At 54.9% G+C, this 22,900-nt stretch overlaps 1 protein-coding gene across 2 annotated transcripts in view; it reads right to left on the bottom strand.

Moving 5' to 3' along the window:
- AFAP1L2 (actin filament associated protein 1 like 2) overlaps positions 1-22,900 on the bottom strand; it is a 99,165-nt gene that overhangs the window by 12,179 nt on the left and 64,086 nt on the right. The window contains exons 3-11 of one of the 2 annotated variants that reach the window (XM_079899750.1): positions 19,644-19,718; positions 18,179-18,273; positions 11,057-11,147; positions 8,194-8,277; positions 5,115-5,320; positions 3,906-4,085; positions 3,121-3,210; positions 1,560-1,644; positions 968-1,072 (exon numbers count right to left, since the gene is read on the bottom strand). In XM_079899750.1, the coding sequence (XP_079755876.1) occupies positions 968-1,072; positions 1,560-1,644; positions 3,121-3,210; positions 3,906-4,085; positions 5,115-5,320; positions 8,194-8,277; positions 11,057-11,147; positions 18,179-18,273; positions 19,644-19,718 (1,011 nt within the window). The remainder of the gene's footprint in view (positions 1-967; positions 1,073-1,559; positions 1,645-3,120; positions 3,211-3,905; positions 4,086-5,114; positions 5,321-8,193; positions 8,278-11,056; positions 11,148-18,178; positions 18,274-19,643; positions 19,719-22,900) is intronic. The other variant, XM_079899749.1, reaches the window with a different exon arrangement.

The following is a 22,900-nucleotide window of genomic DNA, read 5'->3' as shown; positions in this document are numbered from 1 at the left end:
ACCCGGCAACCTGGCCAGAGAACCAGGAGACTCCAAAGGCAGGGCCCTGTCTGCTGCCTCCCTGTCGCTCCAGCCCACCCTGCCAGCCGCAAAACACAGAGCTGAACTGGGACTCAGGAAGAGAGCCCAGGGCTGGTACACGGGTTCCATGAGGAGGAGGAAAAGGCCCAAAGAAGGAGAATAGTGGCCTTCAGGCTCCGGGGCGTAAGTATAGCAATGAGCTTTGAGTTGGAAGCCAGGATGTTTTCTGGGAAAGGTCTCGCTCTCTCTGTCTCTCTTTCCTGTCATCCGTTTCCTCAAGGCCGAGTAAGGGCAGCAGAGATGACCTGGAGGGCCTCCCAGCACCCACACATTCCCTCTGTACCGGCGACACGGGCTTTTGTCATCCCCTTAACGGGTCTTACCAGTGCCCCCTCAGAGTCTTTGCTCCTGCCCGCGGGGGCCATCCCAGCCCGTTTAGCTCCCGCCCGGCCATGGCAGCTCAGGTCCAGGAAGCCATCCATCTCTGTCTACAGAGTAAGGACGGTTCTTTCTGTCCCCGAGTCCTTGTAGCTAGTAAGACGGCACAGTGTGCGGTTATGGGTATAAGGCCATCATCTCTGTTGAGCTGTAAGCTCTCAGGACTGTGTCCTCCGCCTGCTTGGGCCCCTTTCCCTAACACCGTGCCTACCGTGCTCCATACACATTGATCGAATGAACATACAACTTTAAAGACTGTGAGGAGGACGGCCATCAACTACCCTTCACTTCCGCACGCTGCAGCAAGAGGGTCTGGTGAGGCTTTATAAAGGGCTGTCTGCAGCGAAGATCAGCAGAAACTGTGGACTGTGGGCTCACCCGCTCAAGAGGTGCTAGAGCAAACCCCGCAAACCCCCGCCCTGGCCGTCTGAGCCGCCTTGCTGGAGACGGGCTGCGGCCCGGCCGGGGAGCCCGCCCTCTGGCCCAGGAGGCGGCTACTGAAGCTTACTGGTTGTCTCGAGGGACCTTTCCGGAGGCTCCAGCGAGGTAGATTTCTTCCTGCCCAGGTTCATTAGGTTGCTCAGTTTGAGGCCAGCAGAACATTTCTTCTTGACTGTCAAGATGAGAGGAAAAACCTTCAGCCTTGCACACAGCCTACCGATGTGCGCTCATGGATGACGGAAAAATTAGCAGACCTGTCCCTGTCCTGTCTGCCCCTCCCTGTGCGCGCACAGGTCTGTGCCCCCGACTCGGATCCACAGGGCAGTCAGGTGTTTCTAGAGGCACACCAACCTCTCCTACAGAACACGTCAGCACTGGAGAATCCTTACAGACTGAATGGGTTCAGAGAGATCTGAACTAGGGTTAGCAAACGAGATGAAAGAATATTCTACCCCCAGCAATTCATGGAACGTAACTTCAGTTTGGTCCTCTCTCCTTTTTTCCGCGATCTATCAGCTGTATACTTCTAAGCAGTTTAGAAACTGGAGGCATGCTAGAATGAGCTGTTAAAATTCGGTAGGGTTGAGCCAGACAGCCGAGCCTCAAAGCCCGGGATACCACCCCTCCCAACCCTAGGCTGAGAGCCAGAGCGTTTGTACCGTCTTTGGTCTCTGGGACCTCAGGGTGGCCATCTATGGAGCTTCCATAGTCCGAGGCTGACAGGTACTTCTCAGTTACATCTGGCTGTGGAAGAGAGAGAGAGACAAGTGGGTGATCTTGTCTGGGAATGGTTACCTGGGAGACCACAATTTAAGGGAAAATAATAGATGACTCTTGGGTGTAGGCTAGGGGTCACCTTGGAGTCCAAGTCACTGGTGGGGCATGGCCAGGCTTCCCTGGGGCTCCCTAAAGGACCTGCCTTTGCCTTCCCTTGTGAGGTTCCCCACCCCATCCCAGAGCATTGTTTCCTTCTTCAGGCCACCGCATATCCTTGATCGTGAGTTCTCAAGATGACTACTCCACTTGGTGTGACGGCGGCTCCGTAGCCAGTGGGCAGGGCAGGTAGCCAGCCCCAGGGTGCACGAGAGCATCGCAACTGAAGCTGGGACCCACCCATACCAGGACATCTTTTGAGAGTTGACTGCACTACCAACGCAGCAGGCTTTGCAGAAGGGCTGGCTTGTCCTCACAGGGTCAGACCACGATTCGAATCCCACCTGGAGCATTCTCTAGTGCGGCAGGGCCTCTCTGAGCCCCACCCTGCATGTGTATAAAATAGGGATAACACCCCTGTCTGCATTCTCAGGGCTGTTGGGGGACTAGAGACAGTCCCTAGAGTAGACACTCAGAAGATTCCCATCAGGCTTCTTCTAGAACCACTGACTCCAGAACCCCTGGAAAACAAGCCCAGCGACTCCCAACCAACAAGGCCTTCGCTGAGGACCAAGGACGGCAGTACCTGGCCCGGGAATCTTGTGTGCTGGCTCTTTAGGGAGAGGCCTTGTTTCTCACCCCAATGTGAAGGAATCTCCAGGTTTACTCTGACTTCGGTTTTCTTGTCAATGACCAAGGAATGAGTAAGAATGAAAACATCAGCCCCTCTTCCGTCACCCTAGGAGGCTGTGGGTTTTCCTCCATGGGGGTGGCCCGTGCCTTCCAAAGGAGCAGAGAGCCTCCTCCCTGCTCAGGGCCTCTGTCCATCCTCTGCCTTCCTCCCTGCCGGGGGTGGGGACCCCAAGGTGAGCCACAGGGACCCTCTGCACAGCAGGGTTCCGGGCACCCACCTGGGGACATGGAATGTGACCCCGCAGTGAACAGCCCTCCCCTCGGCCAGCACCCAGCCCAACTTTCTCAACTTTGACCCTAAAGCAGGGCTCCCACAGCTCCATGCAAATCAGCAGTAGGGCCCTTTGGTTGGGGTCCAACACCCAGACAGTTGCCTAAGTGGGAAGGAAGAGCCTCGAAAAATCTCCCTGCCCAAGAACGGAGGCAAAGTGACTTTTGTCCCAATAAACCTTCCCCCAAGCAAGAAAATACTGTAGGCTTCTGTCATTCTCATCAGTTTCCCTGCCAAGCTGAAGCTACTGCCCTTAACCAAGCACTGCACGTTTCTTATCAACTGGGCTGACGTGCAAGAGCAAAGCTCCCCATCTTAACACCTTGACTTTTATGGAGACAAAAATGGAATTGAACTCTCTTTCAGGCAGGGTAGAGGCTTACTTTCAGACAACTCGGGCGCTGGGCATCTGGGGTGTACTGGCTTCCCTCACAAGCTCCTTCAGAAGGCAGGCCACTCACCTCCTGGATGACCTGAAGGAAGAGGAAGACCCTTCAGGCCTGCAGCCACGGCCAGACCAAAGCCAGAGCCCCCCTAGCCACGTGTGGCCTCGGGACCCAGCCAGGGAGGGGGCGTGTTCCCGAGGCCTGTCTCCCGCAGGCCCCCAGGTGTTTGGTGGCGTGCCAGGGAAGCGGGGCGGGGAGGCAGGCGGCAGGGTTGGCAGCAAAGCCCAAACAGGGTGAGGGCAGCCAGCCCTCAGCTCCTCTCACCCCATCCTGGGCAGGGGTGGCTGTTCACTGCGGGGGTAAACACCCACACTTGCCAGATGGTTCGCTGGCTCCTGGGGGCCGTGGGGCTCGCTGTGGAGGGTCTGCGTGCCGCCTGGGACTCAGGCCTGGACGCTGCCTTGGTCCAGGCCAGGCTCCCAGACATGCCTGTCAGAGTCCACCCCAGCTCCCCCGGGAAGGAGCCTTTGAACTGGCTGGCGATGCCGCACTGGAGACCAGAAGGCAAGTGGATTTCAGCTAGAGCCCAAGTCCAGGTGGCAGAGACCTAGCCCTGCGACCCATTTCCCTAAGGCGGCTCGCTACCACCGACGACGCAGGAAGCCCTGCGAACTTGAAGGATCATAGACACTTCACCCCCGACCACAGCCATCCCTTTGAAAAGGCTGGGGAGCCCCAGAGCGGAGCAGGCCCACCTCCCCCGCACCTGGCGCCTCCCTCACCCTGAGCCACTGCTCAGCCTGGTCCTTGCTCTGCAGGCCCAGCACGATCACATCGGCGCTCACGGGGGTGATCTTCAGCTTGTGCTCCTTCTTCCGCACTTGCTTCTCCTTGTGCACCACACTGCTGCCCAGCAAGTTCACGTCCAGCTGAGGACTGTGGTCCTTGGAGGACTTGTAACACTGGAAGAGGGGAGAGGCGAGACGCTGCTTGGCCAGGTTCTGCAGAGGAGGGGCCCCTGGGCAGGGCAGGACCCGCTGAGGGGTGGGCTCTGCACGACAAACCCAACGGCCGGACACCCCTGTGCAGGTGCGGAGCTGTCACCTCCAACACTGGCAACGCGTGTTCTCGGCGTCAGTGACCAGGCAGCTGTCTCTGTCTCCCTCAAGCCTCTTCTTCCCCAGCCCTGCTCATCCAAGCTGCTCTAATCGCACTGCAGACCACGCCGGCTCCTAAAATGTGTCCTCTGCAGGCAACTCCCACCTCTCCAGGGTGGAAGGCACTTTTCCCAGTTCTCTGTCTCTCTGCTTCTGTTCCTTCCTCGGCTTCCCCAGTAAGGGGTCCAGAGGGGATGAAGGCCAAGTTTATCATCCGATTCGTTAGGAGACGATGTGTTAGCAGAGAAAGGAAGCGACTCTCCTCCCTACCAGAGAAAATGCGTTACCCCTCTGTTTCTCACTTGTAAGATGGAGGTGCTTTACGGGGCTGCTTAACAGGATTACCTGGAAAACACCTGCGCGCAGCAGGGCGGGTTGTAACCAGTGAAGAAGGGTGTTTATAATGACTCCATGGAACTTCACACTGGGACATAAAACCAAATTTTAATTTAAAGTAACAAGAAACGGGGCTGTGGTCAGAGTACTATCTTCTGATTCCCTTATGGGTCTCCTCTTATAATCAGTCACCTGCCTGGGCAGCAGGCTCCGCCCCAAAAGGACTGTAAAGAAGAAGTAGCCCACAGACCAGGGGACAAAAAGATCCCCGGAAAAAATATCTGTGGGATGGGATCGGTGGGGAGGGGAGGGGGCAGTCGTCACAGACCCCTTTGAAAGCCTGCTGAAAGTACTAGTCCTTCCTACTTAAGGGAAAGAACGTTCATCCTCGCACACGAAGCTCTGCTGGGGAGAAGCAGAAACCCCCTGACGCGACAGGCTCTAAGCACCTGGCATCAGGGACCACCCGCACCTCCACTCCGGGGAGAGAACACTCACCAGGAGCCTGGTGTCCTTGATCACGCAGAGCTGCTTGGCCCACTGGCCCAGCCACTTCTTGCGCCACAGGAAAGCACAGATGCGGGCGTCGCGCATCAGCTCGATGCTGGCCTCGGGCGAGGGCCACTGGTAGGGGGCCGACTTGCCCTTGCTGCTTTCGTCCTCGTCGTAGGACTCGTAGGAACTGCTCACGGCCTCTCCGTCCTCTGCAAGGAAGAGCCCTCCGTCACAGTTCCAGCGGGCAGGGGATGTTCCGAAACAGGCTTTGCTCCTTCGGGAGGGAGGGGAGCAGGCAGGGGCAGCCAGTGGTCCCCAGGCCACCCCGCCCCCTCCGTGCCCTTGGACCAGCCCACAGTCACCAACCACACACCCAGGCGGACTTTCCGGCCCCCAAACCCCTGAGCAAAGCGCCTTGGATGCTGCCTTCGGCCGCAGACGCAGGTGACATAAAACCAGGAGTCTCCCTCTTCCTCCTCAAATCCTGTCGCCTCAGACCCCGTGGAAACCTCTGACCAGACGCGGCCCTCACACGCCTGCTCTTGAGAGGTCCAGTGCCCCTGCTGGGGGCCTCCATTTCCTCCGCTGAAGGATGAGATCGCTTCTGAGGGCCCAGGAGGAGAGGGTCACCGTCTGAGCCCAGAGCTGGGCGAGCCTCCAGCAGCGGCCCACTGGGCCTGCCCTGTCCCTGGTTCTGTCCTCGGAGCAGCAGGAGCTGGCCCTCCGGGGAAGGCAGCCACCCTCGCACTCCTGAAGGCTCTCCTCACAATCGCAGCCCTGCTGGAAAATCGGCTTATCTTCCACAGGCTCCGTTCTCTTTCCCTCCCCACAGAGCACCTCCCGTCACGAGCTTAGCATCTTCTGCCCATCCCCACCTGCTACCCTTCCTTTCTAGCAATGAGCCACCCTCACGTTTTTATTCTGTTTAAAAGAATCCCAAAACGCACCAAATTGCACCCGATCCTGTGCCCGCTCTGCATGCCTCGGTTTCCGCCTCCACCACCCTGCAAGAATTTCTCTGTTCCCCAGGCCTCACTGCGCTATTCAAGGCCAACAAAAACTAGGTGCAGAAAAAAATCAGTCAATCAAACCCCGAAATGCAGGACACGGAGAAAGGAGAACCTCAGGATCCAGGTCCAACCCCTGGCTCAGCACCGGAATCCTGTCTGTCGTAACCCTGCCCCAGCCTCTGCTTGAATCCCCCCGTGGACGGGGAGCTCATACCGCCCGACTGCTGGACAATTCCTTCTATTACTGGGCAGCTCTAACCGTTAGAAAGTCACATCTACTTCCCTGTGACTTCTACAGACACGTTCTGTCCCCTTGAGTCAGAGTGAATGGAACCTCTCTTTCTTCTCCACATTACCCATCAGAAAAGAGACAGCCCATGGGTCCCCCATCTTCTCTTCTCCAGAAGCCTCTTAAACTACCTGCATAGCTAGGTTCCTGCAATACTAAGAAAACAGAACCTCATTTGAATTAGAATGAGGCCACGGCCACAGTTACTCTGGCTACAATGCCAATGAAAATGTGTTTTATTTTGCTTTAATATTTTTAAAAATAATACCTTGACTATTTTAATATCAGTCTTCTTGAAAAGCAGTGTGATACTACTCCCCTTCCTGGCTTAATAAAAAAGTTGCATAGTTCACAATTTTATACCTATTAAATAAACAAAGACTGAAAATAGTGGTGCTACCCAGTAGGGGACCCTGAACTCTCTCGTATGGCTGGTGGCAATATAAATGAACGCCAGCCTCTCAGGAAACAACCTGTCAGCCTGCTGTTTCGAGCGCCGTAAAAACATTCATACCCTTCGACCCAATAATCCCAGTCCTGGGAGTTGATCCTAAGAAACTAGTTTTTAAAAAAGGAAGGCAGTGGGGAAGGTTACATGCATTAAGATATTTCTTCAAGTGCTATTGAACAGTCAGCAGAAGGAGACTCAGGAAAGTCTGATTTCATCCAGCGTACTGTGCACCCGTAATCAGTGAAAGCTCTGAAGAGTAGTCTGCAACTTGAGAATCTCCTTAAGATAAGACGGTAAGTGAGAAAGCACAATTAAAATTATCTATACAAAGAGAACAGTACTGAAAGGCTCAGAGAGAACTCAAAATAGTTGGTTTGATCTGGTGGTAGGATCAGGGTGATTCTGTAAAAAATGTACCCCTTGTCAGCACTGCGTTAGCTGCACAATAAATGAAATAAGAATGATGTAGTCACTGGGATAGCTCTTCCAGTGATAAAGATTAATAAGCGAGGCTACAGAGATTAGTGTGAAGAAGCTGGCCGAATCCCGCCCCCCTCCTCCCCGCCCCCGGCTGTCTGTGCTTCTGGGGTTGCCCCACATGTTCCATGGAGAATTCTAACATCCACCCCTCTGCCTCCAAGGGCGATGGGGAACAGCTTGGAGGAAATCTAGGGCAAATGTATTGACCATTTTATTTACCTCTAAGAGTGATCACGGGGCTTCCCTGGTGGCGCAGTGGTTGAGAGTCCGCCTGCCGATGCAGGGGACAGGGTTCGTGCCCCGGTCCGGGAAGATCCCACATGCCGCAGAGCAGCTGGGCCCGTGAGCCATGGCCGCTGAGCCTGCGCGTCCGGAGCCTGTGCTCCGCAACGGGAGAGGCCACAGCAGTGAGAGGCCCGCGTACCGCAAAAAAAAAAAAAAAAAAAAAAAAAAAAAAAGAGTGATCACGGCCCAACCATAAATGTAGGGTATTCTTAAACAGGTACTTGGCTTCTAGAGGTTGCAGGATGAACAGGAGTGAAAGGCAGGATGCTCAGATAATTCCAAACCCCTTTTTGCTGTCCCCAGGTGGAGACTGCACCCACTGTGTCCTGTGGCATGTCCTCGGGAACAGAGGGCAGGACAGCCATGCCACGCTCTGCATCCTCTAGCCATCTGTTTGGAGGCTACAGGCAGGGGTCTGCAGAGGGACAGCACACGGCGTGCGCGTGCAGAACCCATGCAAGAGGACGGGAAGAGGGCGGCAGCCACCCTCGGGGCATGCACCCCGCCTCAGAGAGGGCCAGGCAGCAGATGGGATCGCCGGCATTCCCGCTCTGGGACAAGCAGTACCCAAGGTGATTGTGGCGTAAACGACTCCTTCAGGTACCTGTACCCACCTGGGGACTCCACTGGGGGGAAATCTGCCAGAATGATCTGTGTGGGATCCAGAAGGACAGACAAAGGCAAGAGGAAGAGAGAGAAGATGAAGAGAGCGGCAGACCCAGATGCAGAGACACAAAGAGATGTGGCGACGCGGCTGCCCTCCCACCAGAAGTTAGTGCATTCCCATTGGAGATGTGGGCTTGTCAGGTGTACCCCAGCCTGGCCAAGGACATCATTTCCCAGCCCCTTCCCATCCAGAGATGTGACTTCCTGCTGCCAATGGAATGTGGATAGAAGCACTGGGTGTCACTCTGCCTGGTGCCTTTAAGGAGCACATAGAGGTTCTCCACCCTTTCTTTGTGGTGGATTCTGTGGCCTCAGAAGGTGACCGAGCTCACGCTGGACGCAGCCTGCTGACCAGTAACGCCCAGCTGAACTATTCCGTGAGTGAGAATCAGATCTGCATTGGGTTACTGTAAGCTGCAAGAGGGCTTGTTTGTTACAGCAGCTGCCGTTACTGATGTCTACCGTCTCTAGCAGGAGACACCAGCAATGCAGGAGCTCTACCTAATAGCTCCTGCACAGGCCGGCAGGGCACTTACTAAACTTGTTCAGAGAGAGGACCTGACCCAGGGAAGCAGTGAGTGGACTGCTGATAAAGCAGGCCAAGAGGCCAAGCAACTGGTCTTTTTCAGGAAGTCAGCAAAATCGCTGTTGGACAAAGAAGTGGAGCAAGGGGCGGGAGTCCAATGGTCATTTCTGCTGTTGTGACCTGTGCGTCCCACTGGTCAAACAGGTGTGGGGGACAGCAGGCAGGAACCAAGGGCAGGCCAGCTTATGATGCAGGGGAGGCCCCCTCTTCGTGGTAAGTATGACCAGCTCCCCACAAGTCATCCTCCGTCCTCGGGCTGGCAGGGGACAAAGGCAACTGGGCTTCTCCCCACCCTCCTTCCTGACCTTGTGATGACCCCTCCCCCCCGCCCCCCCCCCCCCCCCCCCAGTTCTGGATAAAACCAATATGAACTCCCAGTCGAGAGACAAACACCGGGATCCTTCTGACTGCTTGTTTGTGTCGAGATGAAGTGTCTGCCCCACCAACAGGCCCCCGGGAGCGTCTGGGAGGCAGGCCCCGGCTGGCACAGGCCACACCCGAGAGAGATGGGCTTCAGACACATGGAGGTGCTCCCCGGGGTGAGTCACTGCTCCCACCTTGCAGACGCACCCAGACAGCCCCACCGCGCTCTCAGCTCCAGTCTGAAATCACAGTCCGGCCGCTGACTTGGCAATACCTCGCAAGCTAAATGATGTCTGTCCACAAAACCAGACTCTTAGGATAAAATTCCTTTGGGCCAAAGAAGCCCTCACCTCCCACACAGTTCCCGGGACCGCAGACAGTAGGTAAAGTGTGAAGAAAGAGGACAAGAATCCCATGTGGCTCCAGGTGACTGGTCCCATCTCATCCCAGGGCCAGTTCTTTGTGACACCAACAAGGTCCCCCCTTCGGCCAAGTTCATTCCCACCACCAGGGATCCTTACTGCTGACATCTGCAAGTTGCTTTATGCTTTCAAAGACCTTTCACTTACAAAGGAAGGAAAGAGAAGGAGGTGAGAAAGGCAGAGTGAGGGGACCAGAGTCCAGCTACCTGGGAGAATGGGGTCACAACCATCTTTCTTCCAGAACCTTCAAGGCCTTTCTGTGTTATAGAATCCCCACAACGAGAGCATTTCTATTTCTGATCCAACCTCATCAGGCTGAGAACCACTGGCCGAGGACAGATGAGCCCTGCCCCCATAGCAAAGGGCCTCACAGACAGATGAGCCCTGCCCCCATAGCAAAGAGCCTCACAGCGTGAGCCCTGCCCCCATAGCAAAGCCCATCTACCTAAGTTAGGTCAGCCACAAACAACCCTCCCCTCCAAAGGCTGGAGAAAAGTCTATTCAGAGAAAAGCCGGAAGTCGTTACCAAGGCCTACAGCTGCTTCTGTGTCCCCATCTCCCATCTCCCTCCCCCAACCCCACCTGCTCCTGCCACAATGGCCTCCAAACATGCCAAGGGCTCTCCTGCCTCAGGGCCTTTGCACATACTGTGCTCTCTGTTTAGAAAGTTCTTCCTGCAGGTATCAGCTCCACCCAGTTCCCACTTCATTTGGGAATCAGCTCAAGGTCATGCTATCAGAGAGGCCCTCCCTAATCTAAAATAAAATCCCTCTCCTGCCCCAACCCAGCCCCTGCAGCTTTCCATCCTGACAAGTTATCACCACCTGACACATCCTATGTTTATTTGCTGTCTGTCTTCCCTCTCAGAATCTAAGTGCCGTGACCACTGAACCCCACTGAATCCTGCGTGCTGCTGAGCTCCTGATTCCTAGAAGCCTGCTGGGTACATGGTGGGAGCCCAGTGACTATTAGTCCAGCGAAAGAACCTGGAAACTGGGCTCTGGCTCAGCCCGACCACATTTCCATTGCTTACGGGGCCTTGTGCCTCTCGGCCAACACACCTCTTCTTTGTCACATTTCTGTGCTGAATCCAGCAACATCCAGGCAGGACCACAGAAGGCATCAGACACAGTAAACCAGCTCCTTGTGGACCACCCCAAGCCCCTCCTTGTGGGTGGGTTGGGGCTGCTGTAGGTCTCAGCTCCCCAGCAGACCAGAGGCCAAATGCTCTGTGGCCAGCTCTCAATTCGGGCCACGCTCTCCAGTAAGAGCCGCCCAGGCTGCCCTGTGTTTCTAGCCAGGGTAAGTGTGCCGGTCACCACCAGGGGAGTTGGCACTGGCCTCCGTGCACGAAGTGACTGGACCCCCTCCAAGCCCCGTCCCCAGGATGTACCATTGAGGGATGTGTCATATGGTTCGGCCTCTTCATAGTAACCCTCTGGAGACTCGATCTTTGGGGTGGAGAGCTGTTTCCGTTCTGGAATCTGTGGTATGAACAAATAAAACAAACATTTTCAGATACGATACACTGGGAACAACTTGGAATTAACCCTTTGGGTGGAAGGAGAGGGAACCAGAAGAAAAAAATGCCCAGCTTGGACGTCAAGCAAGTCGAGAGGGAGAACGGGGATTATCGTGACTCCCGTCAGCCACCCCATCCACAGTGTTTGGTTTGCATCCAGCTGGAGGGCTGTGGGTGCGTTGCTTAACCTCACCAAGCCTCAGCATTCCCCCCGCTTCCTGCAGAATGAGGCTCCGATGCCCACCACACACACGATACCATTGTACACATCATGACATAACACACTTGAAAGGCCAGATGGAGTCAGGCTGTCATGGTAGCTATGATGGCTTCTGCATAGAATACACTTTCTACAAAGACAAGGGCTGATCGGGGTACACAGAGGAAGAGGACCTGGCTTCTAACTCCCAAACCTCTCCCATAACAAGTTCAATCATTTGCTCAGCAGATACTGGATGGCTCCCACGGACTAGCTGAGGGACACATCCAGACGGTCAGGAGTCAGTCCTGAGAAAGTCTTAACTAGGTGCTCACAGCTCCTTATCAAGTGCTTTAATAGACAAGGTCAGAGCTCCGTGGGAGCGTGGAGGGTGTGATGAACATTTAGGACCAAGGAAGGATGCTCAGAGGACAGGACCACCCAGCATTTCTTACATGGCATGAGGGTGAATGAGCATAATTTGAGTAGAATAAAAAACATATGCAGGGCTTCCCTGGTGGCGCAGTGGTTGAGAGTCTGCCTGCCGATGCAGGGGACACGGGTTCATGCCCCGGTCTGGGAAGATCCCACATGCCGCGGAGCGGCTGGGCCCGTGAGCCATGGACGCTGAGCCTGCGCGTCCGGAGCCTGTGCTCCGCAACGGGAGAGGCCACAACAGTGAGAGGCCCGCGTACCACAAAAAACAAAAACATATGCAACTGTGGAGAAGAACAGAGCATGAACATCGTTCTCTCTTCCATTATTCCATCTGTAAGATGGGCACTAGACTACGAAGGTAATCTCATAAGCAATAGCAGAGGAAAAAGAGAGATAGATGGTGGCATGAATATTACTATATATAGGTCATGAACGTGTAAGTGTCCATCCACACAAGTCCCTGAAGAGGGCCAAGGGAATATTCGTGATGAGAACAGAAATGGCAAAAGCTGAAGTGCATTCCCAGTCCTGGTTTTGAGAAGTCCTTGTGCTGCGTGTTCCACACGAGGGGCAGGCCTGGACCTTCGGGGGGTGCCAAGTGAAGACAGAGGACGGCTCTTAAGGTAAAGGGGGTGCAGGGAGATCGGAGGAGAGACGGGGCCCTGACCTCGGACGGACCCCTGGGCTGCTGGGGATTCCTTGCCCCACCAGGAACAGGGGCAGGAGGTGGGGAAATCCAGAAACCTTTGCCATGGAAAATGAGCTTCTTTGGGGGACCTATGACAGAGAGAGCTTCCCTAGTCCTGGCCCAGGCGATGGTGGGAGAACAGGCAGCGTGGGCTCACGTCCCCCGTGGGACAGTACTCAGCAGGGACCACAAGGGCATCGGTTCCCAGCTTCCCCCGGGGGCAGAGTAATGCTCCTGCAGCTGCTGCACAAAACCAGGCTCCCCAGAGCCAAGTCTTCTGTGGCTTGGCGACTAGATCTACTTCCATGATCTCTAGAGTGAATGTAACTAGGTTCGAATCCAGCCTTTAGGAGTCCATAGATTTAACCATGGGTATGTGACAGCCTCTCTGGGTCTCACTTTCCCTCTTCATAAAACAGGAATAGTACTGGAGTTGTCGAGGATTCAAGGAGACAAAACGTGATGGTGCTTCCACAGGGCCTGGTGCGTATCCAGTACGAGGAGGCTGTTGTCATCGTTGTCTGGGGGCCTCCACGACCCAGGCGCCCTACAGGAGCCAGGTTACTGGATTGCTGTCCGGCAAGCTGAGACAGGTCCACATGAAGAGGGTCAGCAGAGGCCAGGCCACCACCTGGCTCCCATACCACGTCCTTCGAACTCCATCTGGCCCGACACCGAGAGAGCTGACCCAAGTCCCAGAGGCAGGCTCTGAGCAGCCTGCAGCCCCAGCAGGTGCGACACACAGCACGCAGGAAGGAACACAATAATCTGCTCATTTCCTAAGCAGCCCAGCTGCGCTCCGGGCCGGCTGCGGAAGGGCGACGGCTGCGAGCAGTACCTCCGGCCGGGCTCCTCGCCGGGGCGAGGGCCTCGCACATGGTGGACACATCTGGTAGCTGCTAGTGGATGACCCTTCGCCTCTGCTGCCCCTGGCCTGGAGAGACGTTTCTGCTCCTCTCGGCCACTCCTGGCCCCTCGGTCAGCCAGAGGAAGGGCTGCCTCTGAGAGCCTGCTTCCTGGGGTCTGAGGGGAAAATGTCTCCTTACCTGGGCCCCGACAAGGTCTCTGCTTTTGGGTCCTGGGGCTCAGGCTTCCTGAGTGGGCTGGGCCTCCAGCTGCAGCCTCCAAGAAGCCCCACTCCCCATACGGGGTGTGGGAACCCTTGTCTTGGTGAGGGCGTGGGGATCCCATCCGGAGGGAAGCTCTGAGCACCCAAGGTCTGGCTCTGGTCTGGATTCCCATGATTAGAACAGGACAGAAGGGGATTGAACCCTCCTGTGGGAACTCCTGCTGGGTCATTATCCCCACAGGGGGCCTGCCCTCCCATCTAGCAGTTGAGCACCAGGGGGTGTTTCTTGAGAGTCTCCCAAGCCTCTCACTGTGAAATCATCTGTAAATGGATCTATACAGAGAGGCAGATAGGGCAGTGGGGCAGGAATCTGACCTTCGGGGCTGGGTTCGAATCCTGACACTGGCACATCGAGCTGTGTGACTCTGGACAACTGACTTGACCTCTCTGGGCCTCAGTTCCTTTGCTATAAAATGGGGAGAGTAGAAGTACCTGTCACATGGGGTCACTGTAAGGATTAAACTGTGCTCAGCACTATTAAATAATAAATATTAGTGTTCACTAACCTTCAAAATAAGATATAAAAATATCAATCAAAGGGAGAAAAGGTGCCTGTAGGCATGTTTGGTGGGGGAAGAACAGGTGTACTCTGGGAGGATACAGAGGAAGTATTTGGGCATGACCTGGCTTATAGCAAGCTCAACTGCCTTAAAGAACAGGACAGCCCCTGTCCTCAAGGCGGCCAGGGCAAAAGATACGGGCCTGGGTCACGTTAAAGGACAAAACGATTCCAACAATTCAGAAGAGAGTCACATAATTACACAGGCGCGATGGCCTATTATCAGAGGAGCAAGAGATCCTAAACTCCCGGAATTAAGAATGAAGGAAAGTTACTTTATCATCATGATGATGAAGATGGTGCACATTCAACAAAGAAGCAGAAGATGTGTGACTTCGGAACCTGAAATAACTGAGGGTTCACAGGAAGGGACAGGGAAGAAAGCCACCCTGCTCAGCGTGACTTGCCAGAGATTGGCAAACTTTACCTGTAGAGAGCCAAACAGTCAATACTTAGGGATTTGCAGGCCATTCAGCGGCTCCGACCTCAGCTCTTCTACCCTGCTACTGTAGTGCAAAAGCACCCATAAATATACACAAATGAATAAGCGTGGCTGAATTCCAGCAAAATGTTATTTACAAAAGCAGGTGGTGCAGGATTCGGTCAGGGGGCTGTACCTGGCCAGTGCTGATTTAGATGAGACACAGAGCTGAAGATGCGGGGTGGCCCAGGTGACCTGGGACATCCCTGCAGTTCTGAGCAACCTGCCCCAGAATGCACTGTGGAAGCTTCCGGGGTGGGGGCTAGCGGATCCAGACCGAGCTCCCCAGACCAACCACGGTGACGGCCTTCCCTGCCCCCGCAGAGCAGCCTGCAGAAGTCCAGCCCCGACGCATGGTCAGGCCTCAGAGGGGAGGCGGGCGGAGGTGGCTGCCCAGGCCAGGAGCACAATGGTGCCAGCAGACGTCTGTCTCTCGGAAAGCAACCGCCGCACCTGGCTGTGCAGACCGTGGCCTGGAAGTACCACGGCTGCTGAGTCACTGGCCACACCCACAAGATCACTCCAGACCCCTGGCTGCCCCCTCCAGTGTTGGACGGGCTGAGCCTGGGACAGAGGCCACGCTCCCGGCCCAGCCCTGGGCACTGAGGACCCCAGGCAGACGCCCAGCTTGTGCTACAGCCATCAGAGAGCCCGGGGCCGGGCATGCAAGAGGACAAGCCACCGCGGTGCCCTGAAGCTCCTGGGTCAGGGTGGGAAGGGACACGGCTTTCTCTGGCCGAGGAAGAGAGGTCGCAGGGCCAGCCAGGCTCAGGCTGCCACGCTCCCTCCCTCCCAAACTACTTGCTGTTCTGGTTCTCCTCCTCCCTGTGAGAGCCAGAAGACACAGCTGTTCCCCGCTCCGCCCTGACACCGCTCCTCTGGGGGCCTTGGACTAAGTCTTCAGCCAGACTTGACCAGAGAGGAGGCTGGAGGGGAGCAGGCGTGTGTGCGCAGGCAGGGAGGACCCGGGTTCTGCACCCCCCCTTCCTCACTCCACATCCAGAAGGCCCTGGGGTGGAGGTGGGCGACTGGGACAGAACTAGGAGGGACCTAGGAAAGGTCCTTCTCAGCAGAGCAATTCCACAAGGAGCGGAGACCGCCAAGGCCGCTCGCTCTGCTGGAAGTTGCCCCACGGCCTGGAGTACGTCCACGGGAACCGTCACCACGCATCTGAAGGCCACACATCTCGGGTGGTGGTGTCTTTCCAGTGCAGCAATAGGTTCCTCTCGAGCCTCTCCTGGCCCCGATGGCCCACAGACACAGCTGATGCCGGGAGTCCGCTCCAGGGGACGACCACAGTCCTGGCCTTGATCGGAGGCCCTGCGTCTCACACCCCCTTCTGTGCCGGGGTCACAGAAGGCTAGCAAGGGAGCACTAAAAGCCAGCCAGAGTCCCGGGGCTGCCGGACTCTGTGACCACGACCCGGCCCCAGACCCTGGGTTCCCAGTCCACCACCACGTTCGTCAAACACGGGCTTCCAGAGCGAGTCACCGCTAAGAGGCTCCACCAGGTGAACGCCCCTCCCGTCTGGTGTGGACCCCTGAGCAGCTAGCTGCCCCACGTGGGGTGGGCAGTGGCACCCCACTGCACAGAGGTCAAAGGCACCCCGGTCAGAATCACACATGAACTCAGGCTAGGAAAGCTGCAGCCCTGGCTCAGAGCAGCCACCTCTCCTTCCCCCCACCCGGCAAGGGGTGCTTGGGACGTAACCCGAAAACCACAACACCTCCCGTCTGCTTAAAACCAGCAGCAACTGGATGGGAGCTGAGAGGCCATGCCCCCTCCCCAAGTCCCGGCGCCAAAAGTGAGGGGAGCCTGCAGCGGAAAGGGACACGACTTGTACCTTTACTTGGCTAAGAAGCCGAGCTGAAGTCCGGGAGGCCGCAGAGTGGCCCAGAAACCAAGAAACTGCATACAAATCCTGGGCCTGCTACCTCCCAGTGGTGGGATCTTGGCCAGTTGTTTTAACTCCCTGGGCCTCTGTTTTTTGGCAGGTGGTGGGAGGACCATGTTTGTGTGCACGGAGTGGGCAGCGGCTCAGAACATGACAGTCACTCGTGGCATCAGCATATTGGGGTACCCAGGGACCGATGCTCAGTCCATCAAGTCTGTCAGCCTGAGATGAAGGGTCCCTGCCAAGCTGTCACCCAGCTCCAGGGGCTCCTGCAGTGGGATGCTGCCCAGACCTTCCAGGCCTGCCCTACCAGCTGTGAGAGCAGCGGGCAGAACCGTACTGCCCCCAGGAAGGCATGAATGAAGGGGCCAGTCTGGGGACGGGACCCCCTCAGTGGTGACCTGAGCCTACGGATCCAGTGATGGATGCCTTGGTGGGAGCTCAGTGACCGTGCAGTCCCACGGTCCCAGAAATCCTTCCCAGCCAGATCCTAGCGTGGGAAGAACTTGGGTTCAAGTTCTGCCACTTCAAGGCTGTGTGACACTGGGATATTATAAACCCACTGATTCTCGGTTCTTCACCCATAAAATGTAAATACTACCACTCACCTCACTGAATGCTAATGTGGTCTGCCACGCCCCCTGAATAAGAGGAGCTTAGGTGAGAGATGTTTACGTTCCTTTCATTTAAACACCAGGAAACAGAGGGCCAGAGACCTTAACTAACCTGCTCAAGGTCAAGGAGCTAGTACCTGACAGAGCTGGAATCTGAACCCAAGTCTGCAGGAGTCCATAAATCCATCCATCCACAAACATGCGTGTGGTCTACTGTGTGCAGACACAGGACACGAAGCAGTAAACGAGACACAGTCCCTGATTCAGGGAGCTTACACCTACTCTGGGAGGCAAATAATAAACACGGAGGGGTAACTGGGCGGTGTGGCAGGCAGTAATGGGGGCAGGCACCGAGGTGGGATGCCTCACATGGGTAAGTCAGGGAAAGTCTGTCTAAGAACGTCTGAGACAGGAGGAGGGGGCAGCCTTTGAGGGGCCAGGGCCCGGGGACTGCAGAGTCCCCGAGGCAGGACTGACCACAGGGACAGGAACAGAAAGGACTGACCCAGGAACAGAAAGGAGGCTGGTGAAGAGCAGATGCAATGAGGCTGGAGACGCAGCTGGGCCAGACAGTGTAGGCCCTGGGGCCACGTGAAGGAATGTGGATGTTCTGTCCCAAGTCCAGTGAGAGCTCTTGGTGGGTTTCAAGCAGGAAGTGGTGTGATGTGGTTTACATTTCTGAAAGGTCACTGTGGCCTGAGCTGGTGCCCATGTCTGTACAAGGCCCCGCTCATGGGGTGCTGGTGAAGAGCCTGGCGTAGCCTCGGACACACAGAGACCCTCATCTCGCACGGCCGTTCCTCTTTGCGCCGAGCAAATGACGTCACCTGCTAGCACACGTACTTGTCTCCGTCCCTCCCGGTGCCCCGGACCCCACAGACAACAGGTGCTCCGAAAATGCCAGACGCTTGGTGGACTGACACCTGCGAGAAGCATTGGACCTTCACGGGACCCAAGTCAGGGAAATGAGGGGTCCCGGACCCACACTTACGATCTTGGGTGGCGGGAGGTCTGGAAGGCTCTTCTGAGGGGCCGAGGAGTGCTGGCTGGGCTCGCCGTTAGTCAGTGGGCTCTGCTCCTCGGGCGCTGTGGGAAGCAAGCAGAAGAGGGCTTTGATGAGGGGCACCCAGGCTTGCAGTGGAGTCTCAGTAGCCAGGAATGTCTGGTCACATGAGCCCCCAGTTCTATTTGGGCAGGTGTTAATTACCCAGGCAGGCGGTCCCTGGAGCCAGTGTTGTTTTTCCTCCAAGAATAGGGTAGATCGGCCATGGGCAGTTTCCTCAGGAGGAACTGGTTTGAGGTTTCTGGTAGGTTCCGCACCCTCTCCTCCACCGGCCCCATGTCCAAAACGCCCTGGCCACAGAGCTTCAGTGAGTGGAGGAGCTGCCCGTGGTCACTATATTGAGCTGCTCTCAGCACCGACCCTGTGATTACCTCTGTCCACCCCATGGTTTCCCCGGAAGGCAAACAACCTAGGGCCCGGGGGCTGCTTTAGTGCAGGGGACTTCTGCGGAGCCCACGCTTGGTGGTGGGGCAGGAGGTGAAAGCCACACTGGGGACCTTGGCCACCAACCCTCTGTGCACTTTTAAGGAAAAGGCCCCAAAGGCTCTTCTGAGCCTGACCATTTCAGCAGGTGGCCAAGCCAGCTGGGGACAGACAGGTTCAGGCAGATCTGACCCTGGGGCTTTGCTGGCTGATGCCCTGAAGCCAAGTCTTTAACAGGACCGAATGTTTGGGGATGCTGTGTTCCCACCTCTTGCTAAGCCTCTGCCTTTGAGTCACAGGCTTGAGAGCTGCGAGACGGGGGCTTCTAATCCCCTCTCCTCTGCAGCTAGGCAGCTCTGCAAACCTCTGGGCCTCCCTGGGGTCCTGCTGGACCCACTCCTGAGGGTTTTCAGACAAAAGCAGAGAGCAGAACAGAGAAGATTAAGAAGCCATGGAAGACACCACCTGTCCTTCCAGTGGAAGGTAAGATGTTCTGCCAAGTGATCACCTTTGAACAAAACCTTCGATCGAATATTAAGGCAGCTGCTGACATCACCGACTCCTCGCCATCACCCCCCCCCAACACACACACACTCATAAAATCCAGACTTCTGTCAAAAGTCATAAAGCTGGGGCTGTGGGATCAGCACCTATACAGCTGCTTTCTTAGAGCATCTGAATTATAACTTCCTATTCCTGGGACGATGCTGGGAAACGCTGAGAGATTTTAGGGACTGAATCCTTATCCACGAAGGGGACACGAGACCTTTAAGAGGCAAGGAGGTGGCCTGATGAGACATCCCAAAATACATCAACCCCAAATAGCATCACCCAAAATGCGACTTCCAAAAATAACCCCACCAGGCCTGTCTGTGGTCCTGGCTGGGAGGAAGGAGTGGTGGGACGGGACCAAGGCTTATACTGGCCCCCTTCCTGGGAGCTGGCCACTCCATCAGCGGCAAACCCGTACCTTTGTCTTGGGACTCGGCATCCTGTTGCTTGTGGACCGTCACTTTGTTCATATAAATGTACTCCTCGTCAGAACCTGCAGAAGGAGGATGGAAGACACAGGCTTCATGTGACTTCATGAAGGGAAAGGGCCTCTAGAGAGAAAGGATGTCCCCTCCACCCCTCAGAGACATTGTCATCAGCCTGGATTCCAGTAAAAGCATACAACATTTTGAGTTGATTGAAAGAGTCCACTGTAGAAAGAGCTGACAGATTTCCAAAAAAAGAAATACCACATTGCTGACTGTTAGTTTTCTAGCCTGGGGGGAGGGGAGGGGAGGGAAGGGAAGGGGAGGATACAGAAGGATAGCTTTGGGAATAAAAGGCTTAAGTGGAAAAGCACCCATACCTTAAAGATCTGCCTCATATTCCACCAAGCAGAGATTTCTCTGGGTTTCCTAGCATTTTGTTTAAATTGTAAAACATTTCCTATCAGTAATTCTCACCCTAGTCTGAATTACACTCATGGGCTAATCAGAGTGAGGTCTATATAAGATAGGTCATATTCAGGACCTGGAAGTTTAGCTCCCAGGCCTCTAGGTGGGGTGCCACTGTGGGGGCCTGAGCTCTGGGTTTGGAGTGGGGAGTGTGCTGGGATTTGGACCTGCAGGACCAGCAGCTACCTGCTCTACCTGCAGTGCACAGCCCTTCCCCTCCTTTAAAAACATTTCTGTACAGGCTGTCACCTTCCCCGTGCATGTCTAGGCAGAGAAAGGCTTTGACCCTTTCTTCAGAAGCCTGCAGAGGAGACTGATCTGAGTGTTTCTCCTCCTAGAAATCCTCCTGCATTTCTTTGTGCCTCTTAATTTGCATTTCCTAGAAACTTGCGGCTGATAAATTCCAGTGGCTGGAGATGGTGCTACAGAGCCAAGGAGCCCAATTCAAACCCCTGGCGAAGGAGGCAGTTCAGCGCCAGCCAGTTCCACACCACAGACCGCCTAGACTCCAGCCAGCAGGCCTGCGTCAACAGAGCCCTGAGAACCCAGAGGAACAGGAGGAGGATACGGCTGGATGGATCTTCCTCCATCAGCCCGTGGGATTGCCACCCTGGTGCCCAGCCCTACCAGAACCAGTCAGCAACGTCACCCCTATACCAAAGGCCGCAGCAGCTTATCAGAGGGAACTACAAGGTCTAAAGGTAGTTATCCACAACTTGCATACTTCCACTGAGGGGCTGGGTCTGTACATCCTCCAGAGCACGGCACAGGATTAAAGCACTCTGCAGGGAGAAGCAGGAGACAGGGTAGGGGATGGGGGGCGGGGGGCCTCGGCCAAGCTCTGCCATTAACAGTAATTCTGAGCAAAACAGCTAACCTGTGTGCCTTAGTTCTCTTGCCTGCATAGTATGGAAAATAATTGTGATGAAATATTGCCTAGTTCTACCTAACTGAAATTTTCAAATGTACAAAACTCAAACGTTAGGGAATTTGAAAAAGTAAGGTAACCTTGTAACTAACAAAGATTAAAAATCACAGCCTAGGGCTTCCCTGGTGGCGCAGTGGTTGAAAGTCCGCCTGCCGATGCAGGGGACACGGGTTCGTGCCCCGGTCCAGGAGGATCCCACATGCTGCGGAGCGACTGGGCCCGTGAGCCATGGACGCTGAGCCTGCGCGTCCGGAGCCTGTGCTCCGCAACGGGAGAGGCCACAATAGTGAGAGGCCCGCGTACCGCAAAAAAAAAAAAGACAGCCTAAAACATGGGAAATAATTCAAAGGCTCAATAATAGGAAAATGGTGAAAGAAACCATGGGACGTCAACATAGGTAACAGCAGGTCACCTTTAAGAGTAAATGGATTACCGGCACAACCATTTTGCAAGTGATCTTGGAGGATAATTTAATTTTAAGTGTTCATATTCTGTAACCCAACATTTCCGCTGCCAGAAATCTATCTTGAAGATAAACTCCAGCATGTAAACAAAATTTTATTTGAGGGTGTTTACTGCAATATTATATGAGGTTTTTTTTTTTAAGAACAAAACTTAAATGCCCACGAATAGGGGGCTGGTTGAATATTATTGTTCAGCCATGGATGGACACTACCCACCTGTGAAAAATCACAAAGTAGCTCTATGTCTGCTGTTTACGAAGATATCCAAAAATCACAGTTAAAGGATCATGTTTCAGAAAAGCAAAAAAAAAAAAAGAAAGAAAGAAAGAAAAAGTATGAGAACTGTCAACATAGGGAAATGTGCACAGGCAGCGATTCTAAATGTAAAAATAATGCAGAGCAGCGCACAGAGGCAAACCACAGCTACAGGAAAATATCCCGATGACACCGATAAAGACCAAAAAAGGAAGTGAAGGAATGTAAATAGTGTTTAATGTTCATTTCACATTCTTTTCTTTTTTCTTACTGTTAACTAAGCCCACACTCCCGTACAAAAGAAAAGGCAAGATATTGTTGTTATTGTTTTAACTGTTAGACTCTGAGCAGGTGCTTCCCCCCCAAGACGGTGATCTGTAAATTGCAGAGAAAGCTGGCACTGGCCGTGTCACCAGGCTGCGTCTCCCTCCTTGGACACTCTGCAGGCCATGCTTGACTAGGTGTTGATTCTCAACACCATCCAGTTGGTAGGTAAGAGGCTCCCAGGACCATCTGCAATCCTGTCAACTTGGCCCTGGAAAGAGAAGCCTGATGAGCTGTCCCAGGTCTGGGAGGCAGCAGCCTCGGGTTGGAGAATTTCCATCATTGTCTCATTCATTTTCAGAAGTGCACTGAGCACCAGCACTGTACTAGGTGCTGGGGATACAGCAGAGAACAAAACAGACATTGTCTCTGCCGTTGTGAACTCACCAGATCGGGGGAGGGAGAGGGAGAGGGGGCAGACCCAGATGGGGCAGTCGCACAGGTGTGTGGGAAATGACAGCAGCTACAGGTACGGTGGAAAGGAGAGCTCATCGTGCTTTGAGCAAGTGTGTGGATCCTGGGGGAACGACCCTTCTCTGAAGAGGGTGGTGGGAAGGGGTAGGGAGGAGGGGCCCGGACCCTCTTACTACAGCTGCATAGACTGAACGTTTGAAGCATTTCCCATCACAGGGGCAGCCCTGAAATGTTCCCAGAGTCTCTGAGCAGGGTACTGGGGGGCCCACAAGGTTAAGACAGGAAAAAATATCGGGCCCCCAATAGACAGACCTCAATCCATGTCTTGACCTTACCACCTAGACAAAAGGCAAAGAGAGTGGAAAATTCAGTAATACACTGAAGATCGGAAAATGGA

This window comes from Stenella coeruleoalba (genome assembly GCF_951394435.1).
Source record: "Stenella coeruleoalba genome assembly, chromosome: 16".
In the NCBI taxonomy this organism is placed as follows: domain Eukaryota; kingdom Metazoa; phylum Chordata; class Mammalia; order Artiodactyla; family Delphinidae; genus Stenella; species Stenella coeruleoalba.
Note: the sequence above shows the minus strand (reverse complement) of the source record. Positions and strands in the feature narration are given on the sequence as shown.